This window comes from Lissotriton helveticus, chromosome 3_1, assembly GCF_964261635.1.
Source record: "Lissotriton helveticus chromosome 3_1, aLisHel1.1, whole genome shotgun sequence".
Classification (NCBI taxonomy): Eukaryota; Metazoa; Chordata; class Amphibia; order Caudata; family Salamandridae; genus Lissotriton; species Lissotriton helveticus.
The window spans coordinates 850,035,327-850,054,265 of record NC_136061.1 but is presented as its reverse complement, the minus strand read 5'-3'; the positions used below and the strand labels follow the sequence as shown (position 1 = coordinate 850,054,265).

Genomic DNA, 18,939 nt, shown 5'->3' with positions numbered 1-18,939 from the left:
AGACATGCACAGTGGAGAGTTGGCAGCAGGGGCTGACCTCTGCCCAGGCTCTGTGCCCACCCCTCTGCCGGGTGGTAGATGACTGGGTGCAGGGCTTGGCTCCAGCCAAAACTTGCACCCAACCCTCCAGAGGAGCACCATGAGCAATGGCGGACTGGCCTCTGACCAGGCCCTGCACCCACCTCTTCATCGCAAGCCAACCTCTCCACTGCATACAGCTTTTGTAGGGGGCCAAACCACAAGCGTTACTACCAAGCTGACGTCATTGACTGGTGTTGGTAATGCGGTACAATCAATTCCATGGACCTGATACCCATAAATGATGGTTGCACTGGACCATGAATCCATGGTGAAGACATTTGCTGTATGAGACAGTTGTACTGCATAACCACATAAGGCTTCGCTGGGTCCCAAGGCACCAGGCACTGGTGCCATGGATACAATGACAATTTCTTTAACATTTTTAAATATGGGGGCATCCATTTAGGATACCCTCCTGCCGCCCATGGGCCTGTGAGTTGGGTGTGCTTACCCTGACACCTCAGATACCCTTCCAATTTCTTTTTTTTCCAGTAGACAAGGACAAAGTCCACAAGTCTGTAATGGTGGTTGCAATCTTTTTTAAATGATGTTGCAGCCAGCCAATCACATCATTACTGTGGATCGATTTCAGGATCCATAGTACCAAAATGGCCAACAGGAGAAAAGGCTCCCTCAGCCAATCAGATCCGAGGATTTTTTAATTTTGGGTATACAGTTGTACTAGATATGTCTAACTTTGAACCCCTTTGTGCCCCATCTCAACTACCTTTTTAAATGCTCCTTTCTCGAAAATTAGTGAATGGATTTACACTAAATCAAAAAAGGCACGCTTTCTGAGCAAAGTTCTAACTTTGTGCCAAATTTGGTATAAGTCCTTTTAGATGTTTTTTTTGTATATTTGAGAGCAAATATCCCTATGAGAATTAAAATGAGAATTTTCACTTTTGGAAACACCCCTTTTTAGGTCTCAGCTAGACAGCGCATGTGCTGTCTCTTCGAGGCATGTCATATACAATAAGTGTGCTTCAGCCCGCCCATAGGTTTATCATTTGTTCGCACCAACGTTGCTCTCGTATCCTTTGTTCCCATTTGCCAATGGCATGAATGTGTCATGCCTCTTCTTGTGTTTGGCCCTCCCCCAGAGCATGGACCAAGTACTAGTGTCCATCCACTGCTAATGTTATAGGAGCTACTTTTGTCTCTGAGATCTCCACGTGAGTGCTTATGTTTTCATTCGTTTCATCTCTCCTAACCGCCCCCATCCTTGTTGCTTTTTTCCCTCCGCAGATCATGCTGCAATGTGTGTCTTTCTTTATCCCCCTCCTCACCGGCCACCCTTGTGCATATATTATTTTGTTACCCCCTCCTGCCCTCACGCCATTTCTGGACAGGAAACCCAAGACGAAGTTAGTTTCTTGTTTTAATGGCTGCAGATGCTTGTAGTTTAAAGGACATAACTGCAGACGAGCTGCTGCTGCTGCCATGGTCTAGCAGGAGGGATAGAATGAATGTATTTCTGCACCCTCATGTTAATGCATGTTTAAAATACACATGCTGCAAGAAAGAAGAGCTGCAGAAACGCCACTAACTAGCTGAATAAATACAGAGGCCTCAGCGAACAGCTTTTAATCACCATGCCCCCCCTAACCCCAGCAGAGCCCGCGCTGACACTTCAAAGCGGTGATAAATTCAACTGCCCAAAGCAGGAGTCATTTCCAGACTCCAGTGCTGGCAGGGGAGGCATCAACAGCTGCTGGATGGCATTCACACTGTTTTAGGCAATGTCAGAGGTCAGAAAAGAGAAACAGCTTTGTCTCGTCTCCGATGAAGGTGGCTCCTTCAGCACTGCAGTAGATTTGCTGCCTGCCGCAATCTAAGCCCTACAGAGATAACTGGACAATTTAGTCAAGTGATGCAAACTATGCCCCACACTCAGCTGGCCTGTGAAGAAAATGAGCAAGCAACTCCATATAATTCAATACAACGCTAGACAATTAAGTGCCTCGCAATTCCACAACACACAAATACACACCACATAATTCCACTCCACACAACACATTTCAACATCTCATAATTCCACGCCACACAATTGAACTCCACATCATTCCACTCCATGCCACATAATTACAATCCAACAAATTCAACGCCACATATTTCCACTCCATGCCACATAATTCCACTTCACATTCCACTCCACGCAACATAATTTCACTCCACTCCAAATCACTTAATTACACTCCATGCAACACAATTAAACTCCAGATAATTCCACTACACATAATTCCACTCCAACCTACATAATTACACTTTACGCCACATTATTCCACTCCCCATATACCCACTCCGCTCCAAAACATATAATAGCACTCCACAAAAGTCACCTCTGCACCATGCAATATAATTCCAGTCCACACCATGCCACTTAAGAACAATAGTTACTTACCTGTTATCTGTGGTTCTCCAGTATTGGTATCTTTCATAAATTCACATGCCTGAATCATTCCCGTTTGTCGGAGTGGGAGTCCCACGGTACATAAAAAAGCAATAATTATGCACATAATAACCATAACATAGGTAACCTAGAACCAGGAAGTAAAGTAGCCATAAACTACAAGTAAAAAAACTTCCACATCTATGACTTGTCCAAGTCATTCTATACAGTCCAAACTGCAGCCAATCAGGCAACAGCACCCTCCAGAATGCTCTCCTCAGAGGCTGAGGCGCTCAGATTTTCTCGCACAATAGTGAACCAAGTGATAAGAGCATAAATACTGGAGAACCACAGATTACAGGTAAGTAACTATTGTTCTTCTCCAGTATTGGGGTATCCTTCATAGATTGACATGCCTGAATCAGAGTAGAAAGCAGAACGCCAATAATGCTCGTAAGACGCTATTTGTAACAAACATATGTACAAAAGACATTATGCAATAACATACCTAGAATACTATGCATAATACATATATATATGTATATACAGGGCAATGCTATGATATATAATAATCATGCCTGATATGCGTCTGAGAAACAGTGCAGAGGAGGAGGGAAGAACAGAGGCTCACCTTATTTAAAAAGATTACGGAGAACTGCTTGTCCCACTGACGTATCTGCATCACTGGCAGCTTCCAAACAGTAGTGCTTGGTAAAAGTGTATCTGCTGGACCAAGTTTCAGCTCTGCAAATTTGATGAAGAGGCACACCCGCAAAGAGAGCAGTAGAAGAAGAGATTGCTCTTGTAGAATGTGCTCTCTGAGTTGTTTGTAATTGTCTTCCTGCTTACTGATGGCAGAGGCAAATTGCAGCAGAAATCCAACGAGCTATAGTCTGCTTGGATACTGAATGTCCCTGCCGCATCCTTCAGTAGGCCACAAATAGCTGGGATTTACGGATTGTAGAAGTCTGTTGTAAATAGAACTTGAGACATCTTCTAATGTCAAGGGAATGCAAAGTTCTTTCCGCATGTGATTGAGGATTAGGAAAGAATGTTTTTAAAATGATAGGCTCGTTGAGATGGAAGTCCGAAGTTACTTTAGGCAGAAAACTGGGGTTAGTGCATAGCACTACTGAGTTTGAGGTGAATTGAAGAAAAGGTGGATTAACAGTAAAAGCTTGAATGTCACTGACTCTCCTAGCTGATGTTAAAGCCAATAGCAGAGACACTTTCCACAACAGAAATTTCAAATCCACTTTATGAATAGGCTCAAAGGGGTGCCGCATGAGTTGTGCAAGTACCACGTTATGATGCCAGGATGGAGGTGGGCGCCGGATAGGAGGAAACGTCCGAAACAATCCTTTGAAGAACTGCTCAATGATCCTAGCTGAATAGAGAGAATTGGAACAGTCTTGCCAAAACCTTGAATTAACTGCCAAAAATACTTTCAGAGTAGAATGGGACAGGCCTGATCTTGCCAAGTGTAAAAAGAACTGTAAAATTTGTTCCGGTTTTATATGGATTGGATGAATATTGGCAGATTGACACCATATCCAAAATCTCTTCCATTTAAGCCTGTACGTTTTAACAGTGGCAGGAGCTCGAGCGTTGGCTAACACTTCCTTACAATCCGTAGGAATGTTCAGATGTGCGAATTCAAGGTGTTCAGGCGCCAGGCTGCTAATCTCAGAGAGGCAGGGTCCGGGTGGCAGATCTGTCCGTCCTGGATGGATAGGAGGTTTGGTATTGGTCGAAACTGAATGGTATCGCATTCTGAGAGAAGGAGAAGTTGGGGAAACCAGAACTGGCGAGGCCATCTGGGAGCGATGAGAATTAGGCGACAAAGTTCTCTTCCGGAGAACTCTGGGAACCAACGGTATCGGAGGAAAGGCGTAAGCATATATTTGCGACCAATTCATCAAAAACGCATTCCCGCGTGACCCCTTGTGGAGAGGCCAACTTGCAAAGAATGGGCATTTGCGGTTTTGATTGGTCGCAAACAGGTCCAGGTCGGGACGACTCCACTCCTGAAAGACCCGATTCAACGTTGGTTGATGTAACTCCCACTCATGATTGGATACTGTCGATCTGTTGAGGGAATCCGCTAGGACATTGGAGACTCCTGGAACATGGATAGCTTGTAGGCTGATTCTGTGTCGTATTGCCCAGTCCCAGATTTCTTGGGCGTGAAGAGAGAGTAGGGCAGACTTTGTTCCTCCTTGTTTGTTCAAGTAGTGCATACTTGTAGTGTTGTCTGTCCGAATTAGTACTGAAGCTCCCAGGATGATGGTTCGAAAGGATTTTAGGGCTAAAAAGATGGCTCGTAATTCTAGAAGGTTGATATGCCACATCCTTTGCTGGACGTTCCACTTGCCGTTAACCGTCATCCCTTGAAAGTGTGCCCTCCATCCCTCGAGGGATGCTTCTATGGTGATGGTGAAATGTGGAACCTCTACCAGGAATGCATACCTTTTTTTCAAGTTCTTTCTTAGAGTCCACCAGAGTAAGGTTTCTCGCATTCGATGAGTGATGCAATAGAAGTCGTCGAACAACCCCGAAATCTGCAACCATTGGTGGCTGAGCTCCTCTTGCAGGGGCCTCATTCTGAGACGGAAGTTGGGTATCAAAGGGATGCAGGAAGAGATCATCCCTAAAAAAGACTTGAACAGCCGGACTGAAACACACCTTTTTGATTGTAAAAGGCGCGCTAGGTTGCAGATTTTTTTTGTCTTTCGTTTCAGACAAATGCCTGGGTAAGCTGAGTGTCTAACATGGCTCCCAAGAAGGTCTTGCTTTGTGATGGAACAAGATGAGACTTGTCGAGGTTGATGAGAGACCTAGATATTGGAAAAATGACAGACATCTTTGAATGTGTACGCTTGCGGTTGGAAAAGAATTTGCCTTGATAAGGCAGTCGCCCAGGTATGGAAAGATTTGAATCCCTTCCAGACAAAGGTGTGCGGCCACTGGAGCCAGAACCTTGATAAATACACGGGGTGCTGAACGCAGTTCGAAAGGAAGGACTTTGAACTGAAAGTCCCTGCCAGCCACTCTGAACCACAAGAATTTTCTGTGTCTGGGTAGGATTGGCACATGGAAATAGGCGTCTTGGAGGTCGAGGGTGGCCATGTGATCCCATGCCGAGAGGAGCTGAAGGATTTCTTGAAGCGTCAACATCCGGAAGGATAATTTCTTCAGGTATTTGTTGAGGGAGCGAAGATCGAGGATGGATCGCCATTTTCCCGACTTTTTCATTATCAGGAAAAATCTCGAATAAAATCCTGTTCCTCTTTGTAATTGAGGGACTCTTTTGATCGCTCCCTTTCGAATCGTCAAATTTATTTGGGAAAAAAGCGCCTTGAGATGAGCAGCAGGTGGGCCCTTGGGAGGAGAGTTTTGAGGAATCTTTATGAACTCTAGAACCTGGCCTCTGGCCACGATGTCCAGGACCCACTCGTCTGATGTGATAGCTGACCAGTTCTAGTAAAATTGGGAGATTCTTCCTCCAACTTTTAAAGGGGAGGGCGGTAGAAGTGGTGGCAGGTTGTGGTTCTCATTGATTTTTAGCTGAATCCCGTCCACGGTAGGAGGGCTTTCTTTTATTTTGCGGAAATGAGGTATTTCTCTGTCCGTATGACTGTTGTCTTTGGGACTGATATCGCTGATTGCCTTGAAAGGACTGGTATGACCTTTGTTGGTTGTAGCCTCCTCTATTAGAAAAGGATCCACGTCCTTTAGCACCCCGAAAGGGCGGCTTGCGAAATTGAAGAGTACCGAGAGATCTTGCTGTCTCGGTATCTTTTTTAATAGCCTGATGGGCCTCTTCGACATACTGGCAAAAAAGTGATTCCCCATCAAATGGCATGTCAATAATCTTTGCCTGAACCTCCTGGCGAATAGATGTCAATTTCAGCCAGCCTTGCCTTCACAGTACTGCGGCACCCGCTAGCTGCCTAAATCCTGTGGATGGGACATCCACGGCCGAATCTATTATCGCAGCAGAGATACGCTCCCCTTCTTGTAAGATCTTTAAGGCCTCAGACTTTGATGGTTCCGGCAACATGTTGATGTAGGGAAAGATGTCCGACCACATCTGTCTGTCGTATCGCCCTAATATGGCCAGTGAATTAACAGCATGGACTTTCGTCGCTGCCATGGTGGAAACCTTCTTCCCGATAGCATCCAGTCATCTACCGTCCCTGTCTGGGAGAGCTGTGAGTGGAGAGGAGGGGTTTCTAGCTCGCCTTTGTGCCGCTTGGGGAATAACAGAGTCAGCTCTCGGCTGGCCTATGAGGCATGCAGGTGAGTTATCTGGTGCCTTATAATTTTTGTCTAGTCGAGGCAAGACCGCAGGAATAGAAGCAGGCGCTGTCATGACCTTCAATCCTTCCTTCCAAATGAAATCAATAATGGGAATTGTCTGTATCTGTTTCCTTGGCTGATCCTTAAAATCTTAGAGGAAGCACTCATCCTTCTTCGTTTCCATTGGTAGAAGGAACCTTTGTGTTGCCCTTTCCATAAGGAGATGAAAGCCTCCGATATCGACTGGAGGAGAGTCAATGGGAGCTGGAGTTGAAGGGGACGGAGTTTGAATCTGGTAGTCGTCCCACTCCGTAAGCAGAGATCTATCTTCCACTTCTCCTTCCCTATTATCGTCAGTAGTGTTAGCGTCATGGGAATGATGAGACGGTACTGGAGAAGGTGGTCTGGGAGATCTTAAAGAAGAGCCAGAAGCTTGAGGCATAGGTGTCGATGGAATGTACTCTGCCGATTCGGGTGGAGGAAAACGGCGATAATAATCATTCAACATGTATTGCAGATTGTTTAGCAGAGCTAAAGGCATCTGTGCTGTAGGTATCGTGTCAGGAGCTGGAGCTACAGACTCTGGGAAAGGACTTTCATCTTGGTCATCCTCCTGATAGTCAATAAGCAATTCAAAAGGGCTCCTGGCAGTGAGAAATTGGTCATCATCTTTGGACTCATCATCCTCTCCAGAGTCTAGTAATTGCTCTGACAACTCAAGAGGTACTTTGGTAGGGAAGATATGGAATGGAGAGAGGGCCTCCAACGAAGAACCACGTCTCTGTAGTAAAGAAGATGTTGTCATAGACGGTGCAGAGGAGGCCGTGGCCGTAGATGCAGACCAAACCTGTAACACTGTGCAAGATGACAATTGAAGCGTTGTGAGGGGGTCGTCGACGGTATCGTCGTTGATTGAGCTGGTGTCAAGGAAGTAACCGTCGACGAGGCAGTCGACGACACGGCAATCTTCGACGACGAGGCAGTCTTCGTCGACGAGGTGGTCGACTGCGAGGCGCCCGTCGATGAGGCAGTCTTCAACGAGGAGGCGACCGCCGACGAGGCAATCGTCGACAAGATCTTTCTAACCTTTGCCGTCAACGGGGCGTCGGCGGTAGATGTTATTTCCTTCGTCAACAAGATAGGCTTCACAGACACAGAGACTAGCATCGACGGAGATAAAGCTGATGACATGATAATTTTTGGTCTCGGCGACGAGAAGGTAACAGTCGACGTCGAAGTCGTGTCGACGATGATTTTTGTCGATGGAGGAGCCGTCGACGCCGTCGACGACGGGATTTTTCTCTTAAGTAAATCCTTCTCAGGAAGTTGTTTTGAAGCCAGAGACTTCACATTCTTTCTAGGGGGCGTAGTAGGCAGAGGCTTACTCTTTGAAGGTGGAGGAGACGTTTTTGAGGTGGAAGGCAAATCAGAACCCTTAGAGGGTTGTGTTTTTCTCGACACCTTAGCCCCAGGAGAAGACAGATCCTCCTCATCCATCCTCTTCCTAAAGGACATAGATGAGCCAGAGGCAATCCTTCCCACCTCAGATAAGGGGTTGTCTTGATCCTTAACCTTCTGTCACCACAGCAGTATGCACCCTTCTCTATCTCTGAGGGTTTTCTGAGGGAAGGTCCTGCATATCTTGCAATCTCTCACCTGGTGATCAGGATAAAAGCAATAAATGCACTTCTTGTGGGGATCTTCAGAAAACAGCCGGAGCTTCCCACAAGATTCACATGGTCTAAAGAGAGATTTCTTTGAAGATGACATCCTGAAGAGAAGAAATTCAGAAGAACAGAAGAGTACTGAGCAGAGCTCAGGGAGACTCCCTTCACACGACGTGCAATAGAAAATCTGAGAGCCTCAGCCTCTGAGGAGAACATTCTGGAGGGTGCTGTCGCCTACTGGCAGCAGGTTGGACTATATATAATGACTTGGACAAGTCAAAGAGGGGGACGATTTTTCTTGTAACTTATGGCTACTTTACTTCCTGGTTCTAGGTTACCTATGTTATGGTTATTATGTGCATAATTATTGCTTTTTTATGTGCCGTGGGACTCTCACTCCGACAACGGGGAATTAATCTATGAAAGACACCCCAATACTGGAGAATTCCACAACACACAATTCAATGGCACCCAATCCCACACCAAGCAACATAATTCCACGCCACGGAATTCAACTTCACACAATTCCATTACACACCACAAAATTTCACACCAAACCACATAATTCCACAACACATAATTCCACTACACACCGAGGGGGCGTGTCTTTGGCGAGGCGGAATGGGTGCCTCTTAAGGGACCTCCGCAAGCGGATCTAATATCCGATTAATACCATCCTTTCATGACCCTCTGTGCACCGTAAAACCCTCAAGGGGGAAGCGCCCCTAAGTAGCAGCAAGCAGCGGTGTGGTTTTTGCCGCCGTGCCTACCGGGAAGCTGCCAGTCCACGTCGATCTTTTACTTGCGGGACTGGAGGAAAGATGGCGCCGGTCGAAGTACGCCACTCGGGGCTGGAGGAGCGCGGGTCGGATCTCTACGGCGCTGATACTGGTGTGGTGCACCGGCCGAAGGAGCTAGTGTGGTGTGTGGCGGACCGGGAACATCTGTGTGCTCTACCCGCGCTCACTGTGGCGGTGGTGGCTGATGAGTTCGGCCGGGACTGAGGGGCCTGGATTGCTGTGGCACGGAGAGCTCCCAGTAACTGCGGCTGGCGGATCGGCACCTTGTGGCGTGGAGGAGGTGACGAGAGCGAGGCCTTCTTGAGGACCTGGGGCTGCCGCGATGAACTGAGCGGAATCGGTGGTGGAGGAGCAGACGGGACAGCCGAGGAGTGCGGAGCTGGCGGTGGCTGCAGTGTAACGCAGTGAGTGGGATGCAAGTGCGGGCTGGGCCTAGGGTTGACTGAGCGGTGCGGCCTTATCCGTGTGCTTCGGCGGAGTGCGTAGTGGTGCCTGGTGGGGTTCGGGCTGTCCGGTTACCGGGGGCGCAGCGACGCGGCACAGCTTACGACGCGCCCTGGGGTGAGGGCAGGCCTACTGCTCAGTGGTGAGAGAGGGCTGCCCGGGGGGCTCTACTGTCCCAGTTGACCTGGCTTAATCGGGTTGGCGGTGTCGGAGCACTGCGGGGGACCTCTTAGCTACTGGGGGATGGTTGTGGTGCTGCTCTGGGTGTGCTGTGGGTCTACCTGTGTTCCGTGGGCCTCCTGCGCACTGAGTGGGGATTTACGAATGCTGGAAATGACTGGCTGCGTCTGAGACTGCGCTAAAACAACGCTATAGTGCAAGTTGGGCGGCCCATCTGTGAGCAGATCTATCATCTGTGATCTGCCCTTAGCTGTGATACCCTTACTGATTTGACTGATCTGCTGCTGATATTTGGATCCGGACGGTGGGGCGGCCCCCCTGGAGTGTACCAGCTGCAAGGGTGTAGTGGAGGGGTGACACTTTCGGATATCACAGAGGCGGAGGCAGCTGAGGCGGAGCGTGTGCGTGGTGGTGCATCTGGGTATTCTGCGGCGATTGGTGGCTCCCATCTCCAGAAACTGCAATTTGACAATAAGCGCGCCATGGACGCGATGATGGGTGAACAAGCTGAGTCGCAGAGTGCATCGGGGCTGATGGAGGGCGCAGAAGATGATACCAGAACCATACTGCTGGAATTACGAGCCGGCATTAAATCAAGAGACAGTAAAATAGATGCGCTGGCGAATGGGCTGGATATAGTTAAGAAGAAAGTTGACAAGCACGAACATAGATTAGACGTTCTAGAAAATCGAATGTCTGATACACGTGATTCGCAAGCTGAATCGCGGACTCAAATCCTACAGATGGAGAAGATATTGAAAGTCATACGTGCAAAGAATGAGGATTTGGAAGCGTGCTCGAGGCGCAATAATCTTCGCATTATTGGTCAGCCGGAATCAACTGACATTTATAGATGGCTTGCTGCGTGATCTCTTTGGCTCAGTACTGTCCACAGTAATGATTGTGGAGCGGGCGCATCGCTCACTGGGACCCAGACCAAAACCTGGTGCGCCACCTCGCCTTTTAAATTATGCAGATAGGACGCTATCCTGAGGCAAGCTAGATCCAAGGCCCCAGTTGTTTATAAGGGAGACACACTGTCCTTTTTTCCGGATTACACCCTGGTGGTTCAGGCGGCAAGAAGAAAGTTTGTGCCAGTGAAAAAACTGTTGGGGGCTGCTTCGGTGCCCTATGCCATGCTATATCCGGCCAAATTGAAAATTACGCATGAGGAGCAGGCACACTTCTTCACGGATGCAAAGTCGACATTGAAGTTCACAAAACATATTTGTAAGACCAGACCTCGGCAGGACGCACTGAACGACACGGCTGGGGATTTGGGCCTGGATGAAGTGGACTAATGTTGGCGCAGTTATGTTGGATCTGTTGGACATTGATGTGCCTGGTTTCGCCTTATTTCTAATTGGGATTGATCGCAAGTGAAAGTTGATTTATTGTTGAGAGCGGAACGGAGGGCGGGCGGGTGTGGACACACTAAAATAGAGTTTTATGTTCCATGGGGGCGCGGACATTTAGCATTGACCGGTGTTGTCAGACGCCGGTCGCACATTTACTCAATGTGCACAGATGGGAAGCACGGTGATAATCTGGCGCCCGCACCTCGGTGCGTGTATTCGTTGCCGATCCTCTTCCCCTTGCGCGTGTTCCCTGAATGTTGCATTGGATGGTACCTGGGGGTGATGTGTGGGTGAGGGGGTAAGACCAGGTCTTGACCTAATTGGGAGGTTGAAGTGGGAGGAGGGAGGAGGGTGGAGGGTGGGAAGTAAAGGGTATGTGTTGTTTTTTGTTTTATTTTTTATCACATCTATTGCACTAAACACGAAATGAGAGCGGTCGAATGAGTGGGAGTGGTGGAGTATGGTGTGGATGGCGCCCCTCTGAGGCAGCTTATAACGCGACTGGGACAGATGGGAGACGCTTGTGGTTGTGATGGGTGATAGATGCCGGATGTTGACCTGGAATGTCTGAGGCCTCAACTCACCTAAAAAAGTACGACAGGTGCTGGCATATCTGAATCGGCATTCGGTACATATAGCCCTTTTGCAGAAAACGCATTTGACAAAACATCGAACGTGGCATTTTGGGGAGGTAGGCGAGCTTTCAGTTGGCTGCGTCATACTCATCGTACGCTAGAGGTGCAATGATTTTGGTTAAAAGAGGGGTAGCGTTTCAGTCGGTTTGTACGTATGTGGATGAGGAGGGCAGATGTGCCATGGTGCATGGTAAGTTGAGTGGCAGGCTGGTCACTGTAATCAATATGTATGGACCAATTATGGATGATCCAACCTGTTTTTCCCGCATGTATGGGGCATTGAGAGACTGGCCAGAGGCTCCTATATCATGGAGGGGCGGGGGGATCTGAATACGTATTGAAATCCTGAGTTGGATAAGTCCAATCCCATTTCTCATCGCACCCTAAGGTTGCCAGGAATATTGCTTGCGCCATGGAGGAATTTGGCCTGAGTGATGTGTGGCGTGTGAGGAATCCCCTGGTGAAGGAAGGGACACACGTAACACCTTTGCACAAGAGCTGGTCGCAGTTGGACTACCGGCTGCGAGCGGAGGTCATGGACTGGGTGGAAGGGGTGGCGAATCTACCTTGCACGCTATCGAATCACAATCCTGTGCAGCTGGATATAGAAATCCCGACAGCCGTACATCGCCCCTTTCCATGACGGTTGCGGTCTGAGGCGCTGCTTGACCCGATATAAGAGAACACAGTGCGGGAGGCTATAGAACAACAATTTGCAATCAACAAGAGCACAGTTGAAGGGTCTCGACGCTCTGGGAGGCTTTTAAGGTTACGATAAGGGGAGTTTGTATTAGCACTGCTGTGGGTATACTGAGAGACATAAGGCGCAACTACAGAATACGGAGGATGCTTTGCGGGAACTGGAACATAAGTATGCCGCGGCACCAAAGACAGACACACTGGCTCGCATACATGAATTGCTTAAAGAATATGACGAACTAGCTGACTTGGAAATAAAATATCTGTCGCGCAGACACACAGCCTGGCGTTATGGGGAGAGGGGAAGACCAGGGCGTACACTGGCGTTTAAGATTAAGGAACGCCTGGAGGCATATTTGGAGAATGTGGCGTGTGCCTGGCTGTCGGAGGCACATAGGGAGTATTTATGTGTCCCTATAGATGAACAAGATGTCAAGGCCGCGATTTCGCCGTTATCTAATGGCAAAGCACCCGGGCCAGACGGCCTCACGGTGGAATTTTATAATAAATATGCAGACCTCCTCGCGCCGTACCTCCTAGAAATGTAGGCTGAGGCGCATGAATCAGGGAAATTGCCACCGTCACTGAGACAAGCATTGATAATTACTTTGCTTAAAAAAGATAAGCCACCAGAAAGGTGCGACTCTTACCGTCCGCTGTCGCTGATCAATATAGATGCTAAAATGCTGGCCAAGATCTTAGCGACCAGGTTGCAACCTCTGATGCAGTGCTTGGTGTTGCCAGATCAGTTGGGTTTTATACCTGAGAGATCTACTTCGCACAATCTACAAACTATTTTCTCCATGTTCCACGTACTCGAACCGAGCTCGTCAGCAGCGGCCGTATTAATAGATAGTGCCAAAGCGTTCGACTCGGTGGAATGGCAATATATGCATTTTGTGTTGCGGCGCATAGGCTTCCCACCTTTGTTCCTACAGTGGATAGCGGTGCTTTACACTGAACGACTGCTAGGGTGCGTATTGGAGGGCTGATTTCTGAACCATTTAATAGAGAGAGGGGTACACATCAGGGATGTCTGTTATCTCCACTATTGTTTGCAATCGTATTGGAACCATTGGCGTGTGTCATTAGGCAAAGACACAGGGACACAGGGAGACGGCACTCAATTTTGACTAACGCCCAGTAGCCATTTCGCTATATGAGGATGACATGGTACTTTTTGTGCTTGAACCCTCCAGATATCTGGCGCAGCAGCTTCAGGAGTACGTCAGGTTTGGTCGTTTATTGGGCCTCTGTATCAACTGGGATAAATCCCTTCTTATTCCGCTGACGGAATCCACTGTGCAACTGGATATGGAGTTCCCGTTGGTGTGGTCTACAGACCCGGTGAAATATCTTGGAGTCTGGATTCACCGAGATCCAAACACAGTGGTTTGGGAGAATTATGGGAGAGCATATACTAGACTAGAGAAACAGGTAGACATGTGGATCTCACTACCGTTGTCACAGGCAGACCGCATTGTACTTATCAAGATGGTGTCTTACCACGGTTCCTATATCTCTTTATTAACATCCCGGTGGTACTAACACCTAACTAAGGGGTTCTTCCACAATCTTCGCAAACTCTTGCTGCGATTGGTGTGGGGCGGCATAAGTGCTTGCGTGAAATGGTCAATTCTCACTAAGGGGTATGAAAAAGGAGGGTTCGGAGCACCGGATTTCTATATTTATTATTTGAGTGCACAGGCTCAATATGTATTTTATTGGTATAGACCACATGCGTACACCCCACATGTAGCGGTGGAGGAAGGTAATGCTTCTCCGGTTCCGCTGCACAGTATGCTTACTCTGCGGGCCCGTGGCACCCCGAGAAAGGAAATAAAGGCAGTGGATACCACTGTAGCTGCCTGGCAGAAGATAGGGCATCTGGCACGGATACTGCCGTTGTATGCGCCGCATATGTATCTGGAACATCACGCTGCAATGTCGGTAACTCACGAAGCGCCGTCAATGCGCTTACTTCATGAGGCGGGCCTCAGGCGAATGCTAGATATATATATCCAGATGGCTCATTTATCACACAGGCCACTCTACAATACATTAGTAATCAGTCATTGCTATTCAGATTTGCAATACATCGACTGCGACAGGCGGCCAGGGTGCACTACACCACTTATCCACAAGAACCCCCCACATTGTTATCCTTGCAGTTTGCACTTACAACTCCTACTAATAAACAGTTGATATCCAGACTCTACAAAATGATTAAAAATGAAAGCATAAATGAATCGGACGGGAGTTGGGAGAGATGGAATGCTAGTTTACCCGAGCCGATCTTGGAGGCGGATTGGAAATATGTATGTGAATTGACGGGGACTCTCAGCATGAATGGAAATGTACGTATTATACATTTTAAATACATACATCAGGTATATTACACTCCTGCACGATTGCATAGGTTTGGGCTGCGTGAGTCTAATAACTGTATGCGTTGCGGACAGGAGAAGCAAGATTTTTTGCATCTAGCCTGGGGATGTAGACGGGTGTATGAGTTTTGGGAACCGGTTGTGAGAAATTTAAAAGACATCGTGTCTGTGGAGCTTCAGTGCACTCGTTTGCTTCGCTGCGTACCACACATTAAGGGAGTGAGCGGTAGATTCGTGCAACTGGCTTTGTTACTGGCGACACGGGGAGTGGCGATTGTATGGGGGGGCAGATGTCGACCGAAAGTCAAACATTGGTTAAAAGACCTGGTCTACTGTAGGGAAAACCTGGAAGCACATGCGGAAGAATTGCCAACAATTTCAAGGCCGAGAGACATTTGGGAGCCACTGCGTCTCTTTTTATTGAATAAGAGTGACTGATGCTGAGTAATGATGCGGGAGGATGAGGGGACGGGCTGAATGGTGACCAGAAGAGGATGCACTACCCCAACACGCCTATTTGTTATATATTCCATGTGATTTTGCTGGAGGGGATGTTATGTAATAGCATTGTCTGTCTATTTTGGAAAATAATTAAAAAAAAAAAATCCACTACACACCACATACATCCCACCCACACAATCGAATTCCACATCATGCCACATAAATCAAGACCACGCCACATAATTCCACTCTACTAATGCCACTCCACAACACACAATACCACTCCACATAATTATTATCATTAATTTATTTTTGAGTTTTATCTAGCGCTAGCTAGTCCCGGGGGTATAAGAACGCCTTAAAAGATTGTGATCATAGGTTACTTCGACACTTGTGAGGATACGTGTGGGTCAAACACAGTGAAAGGAAGCATATACAAAACAGCAATAACATAGTGTGAACAGACCAGAGAAGTACATAACAATACAACATTAAGGTAATGACGTTTGAGCCAAAGTAGGGACTGACTGGGTCAGGAGATCGTAACTAAAGAGTCTGTAGAGGGGGGCTAAGTCTTTAGGAAACATGGATCAAACTGTGAGAGTGCTGAAGTAGTTGTTAAGCAGGAGAGATCTAAGGTCCCATTTAAAGCAAGAAAAAGAGGGGTTGCAGCAGACATCTTTGGGGAGTGAGTTCCATATCCTGGGAGCATTTCCTGAGAATGCTCGAGCCTGAGTGGATTTCTATTTCAGATTAGGCGATATGAGAAGAAGTGAATTGGAACTTCTCAGTGTCGGGCGTCTACCAGCTCTCGAAAGTTTGGTTCCAAGGTGTTTGGATTTTTTTGTAGGAAAGGCTCTGTGTGTGATGCAGGCTTTCTTGAAGATGCATCTTCCTTCAATGGGGAGCCAGTTGAGACTCTTAAGGGCAAATGAGATGTGATCAAACTGCTTTATTCCTTTGAGGAGTCTGGCAGCTGCGTTGAAGTGCTTTCAGGGGGGCAAGGTGACTTTTTAGATTCATTGAAGATGGCGTTTCCATAGTCCCGTTTAGAGAGGACAAGCGATTGCGCTACAGTCTTGAGATCGTTGTGGGGGATAAAAGGTTTGATTTTCTTAGGTGTTTCAGTGTGAAAAAGGCACCTTTGGCTGAGTTGTCAATGTGCTCCTTCATTGACAAGTTTCTGTTCAGGGTGATACCCAAGGACTTTACGGAGTTAGAAAGTAAAACAAATAAATCAAATGCGTTCAAATTTTTTAGCCTTCCTTGGATTGGTAGGGGTTTGTTTTTAAGGGAGAATAGTTCAGTATTGTTCGGGTTCAGTTGGTGTTAAACCAGTCTTGTATCTTGTTGAGTGTGACATTCAGATGCAGGATGCCTCTGGGTGATGTTATTTTGTAGTATAGTAGTGTGTCATCAGACACTTCAAGACACACAATCCCACTACACATACTTCCACTACACTCAATACCACATAATTAATATCCACATAATTCCACTGTCCACCAGGCCACATAATTCCACTACACATAACACCACTCCACGCCATACAATCTCACTACAACCCACACTATTTCACACAACACAATTGCAATCAACATAATTCAACATCATGCCACATAATTCAACTCCTCTACATGCCATACCATGCCACACAATGCCACTCCACGTAAATCCACACCATGCAAAATAATTACATTCCACATAAATCCACTCTGCACCATGCCACATATTTATACTACACATATATCAACTGCAAACCACAGACATCCACTCCAGTCCAGTACACATGACTAAAAGACATTGACAACACCAATATCGCTTGGACTACTGAGACCTATTGGCTCCGCCAATGCTTGTTTTTCTTGGCCAGTGCTTGACGGATCAGCGTAAAAGTTTCCATGAAGGAGCCACACAGTGGAAGAACTTTTTCCCAAAAAGTTTCGTTAAAATTCGTTACGTGGTGGCAAAGTTATGAAAATAAAAAAAAATGTCTTTTCCTTTGGAATGTCTGCCCTAACTATAACTACACTGGCGCTATTACTGCCAGTGCAACAATGAAGTACTGTCATATGCGATGTAGTGACTCTCGATGTACATATTGCAAAGCTTAACTGCGAACTACTGTCTGCGAAGTACATATAGGACACCTTTCAGAACAGCCACCAGCAATTTCCAAAAAGCTACCCACACCGGGCATCAATCAGTACAGCAGTCACCCCTGGTCAGAAAGCAGACACCAACAGGTGTTTCAGCACAGAGGCTCCATGGAGTTACTCGTTACCTCATTGACGCCAGGTGCCTCATGGCGACGTCGAGCGCCTGCACAGAGTCCAGGGGCACTGGGATGCGGCCACTCACCAGGGCCTCGTGCAGCAGCCGCCAGCTCACCACTGCCATCCACTTGATGGAGACTTTGAAGATCCTGTCCTTTCCCTCTCCGGGGATCGTGACCTCAAAATCAACCTGCGGGGGATCGAAATCTTCAATCTAAGGTCATCAAAAGGGGGAGAACATCAGAAATGTCAACCCGAAGTCGTCTTGTACACTTGGCTCTTGCAACAAACACTTTACAGATTATTGCCTGAAGATTAACAGTATTTAAAACGAATTTGGCAAGCGTTAAAAGGTTCAATTGTAAAGCAAGAACAACACTGAAATCGGTACAGTAGTCTTCTAGAGTGCAGCTGCGCGGCTTATCATCAGAGCTGTTGCTGGATACGTTTTGTTACTTCACAGATGATTTTTTAAGTTCTGAACATTAGCATTTTGAGTACCTGTAGCTTCATTCATGGCTTACCAACAAGCACACCACTCACGTATGCGTGTGTCACTAAGGCATCACATGCATGCGTGGGTGGTGTGCTCACGCGGGCCGGTGTGACCTGCGAGAACTAGATTGTTGTGTGTATAAAACATTCTCACCAGGGCTTTAAGTGGGGAGGGGCGAGGCTGTGGGGGAACATCAGCATAATCCACCCCAATGTTAGGGATAGGCAAGTCTGCATTTTAGCAGATGTTCGTTTTTTGGAGAAAACAGCAGTTTTCTCCAAAAACTAACGTGTGCTAAAATTCTGGAGCAGCCTTGTAAATATCGCAATGTGAACATCAGCGATATTTGCAAGGTTGTCCATCCGGGGTACGCCCACTTTGCATTCCATTAGAGATGCAAAGGGAGACGTTGGGAAAAAGGGTGGTAACATGCGATTATGCATGTTAGCACCCTCTTGTAAATAGGGTGATAGTTTTATCTCTGCTTCTTGGCTTTTTAAGCCAAAAAAGCCCTCGTAAATATGCCCCTAAGTTTGGAAATAGCACTTTGAGAAAGTGGCTATTTTCCTATTCAACAAAACACACAAGATGATAGACGGAATGTTGCACAATGGCAAAACATTCACCCCCAGTCACAGATCTATCTGGGTTTAATCCAGTTCAGACATGGCCATATGCAAATCAGTCTTGACCCTGTGCCTCATCGGAACAGTCCAGCCCGAACTACCAAGCCATGTCTTCCCTGGACCGGAATCAAGCATTCTAGGACCGGGTTCTGGCT

At 47.2% G+C, this 18,939-nt stretch overlaps 1 protein-coding gene across 2 annotated transcripts in view; it reads right to left on the bottom strand.

The window, feature by feature from the left end:
* LOC144823030 (protein argonaute-1) overlaps nucleotides 1-18,939 on the bottom strand; it is a 297,743-nt gene that overhangs the window by 110,675 nt on the left and 168,129 nt on the right. The window contains exon 4 of one of the 2 annotated variants that reach the window (XM_078681165.1): nucleotides 17,671-17,876. In XM_078681165.1, the coding sequence (XP_078537291.1) occupies nucleotides 17,671-17,876 (206 nt within the window). The remainder of the gene's footprint in view (nucleotides 1-17,670; nucleotides 17,877-18,939) is intronic. The other variant, XM_078681166.1, reaches the window with a different exon arrangement.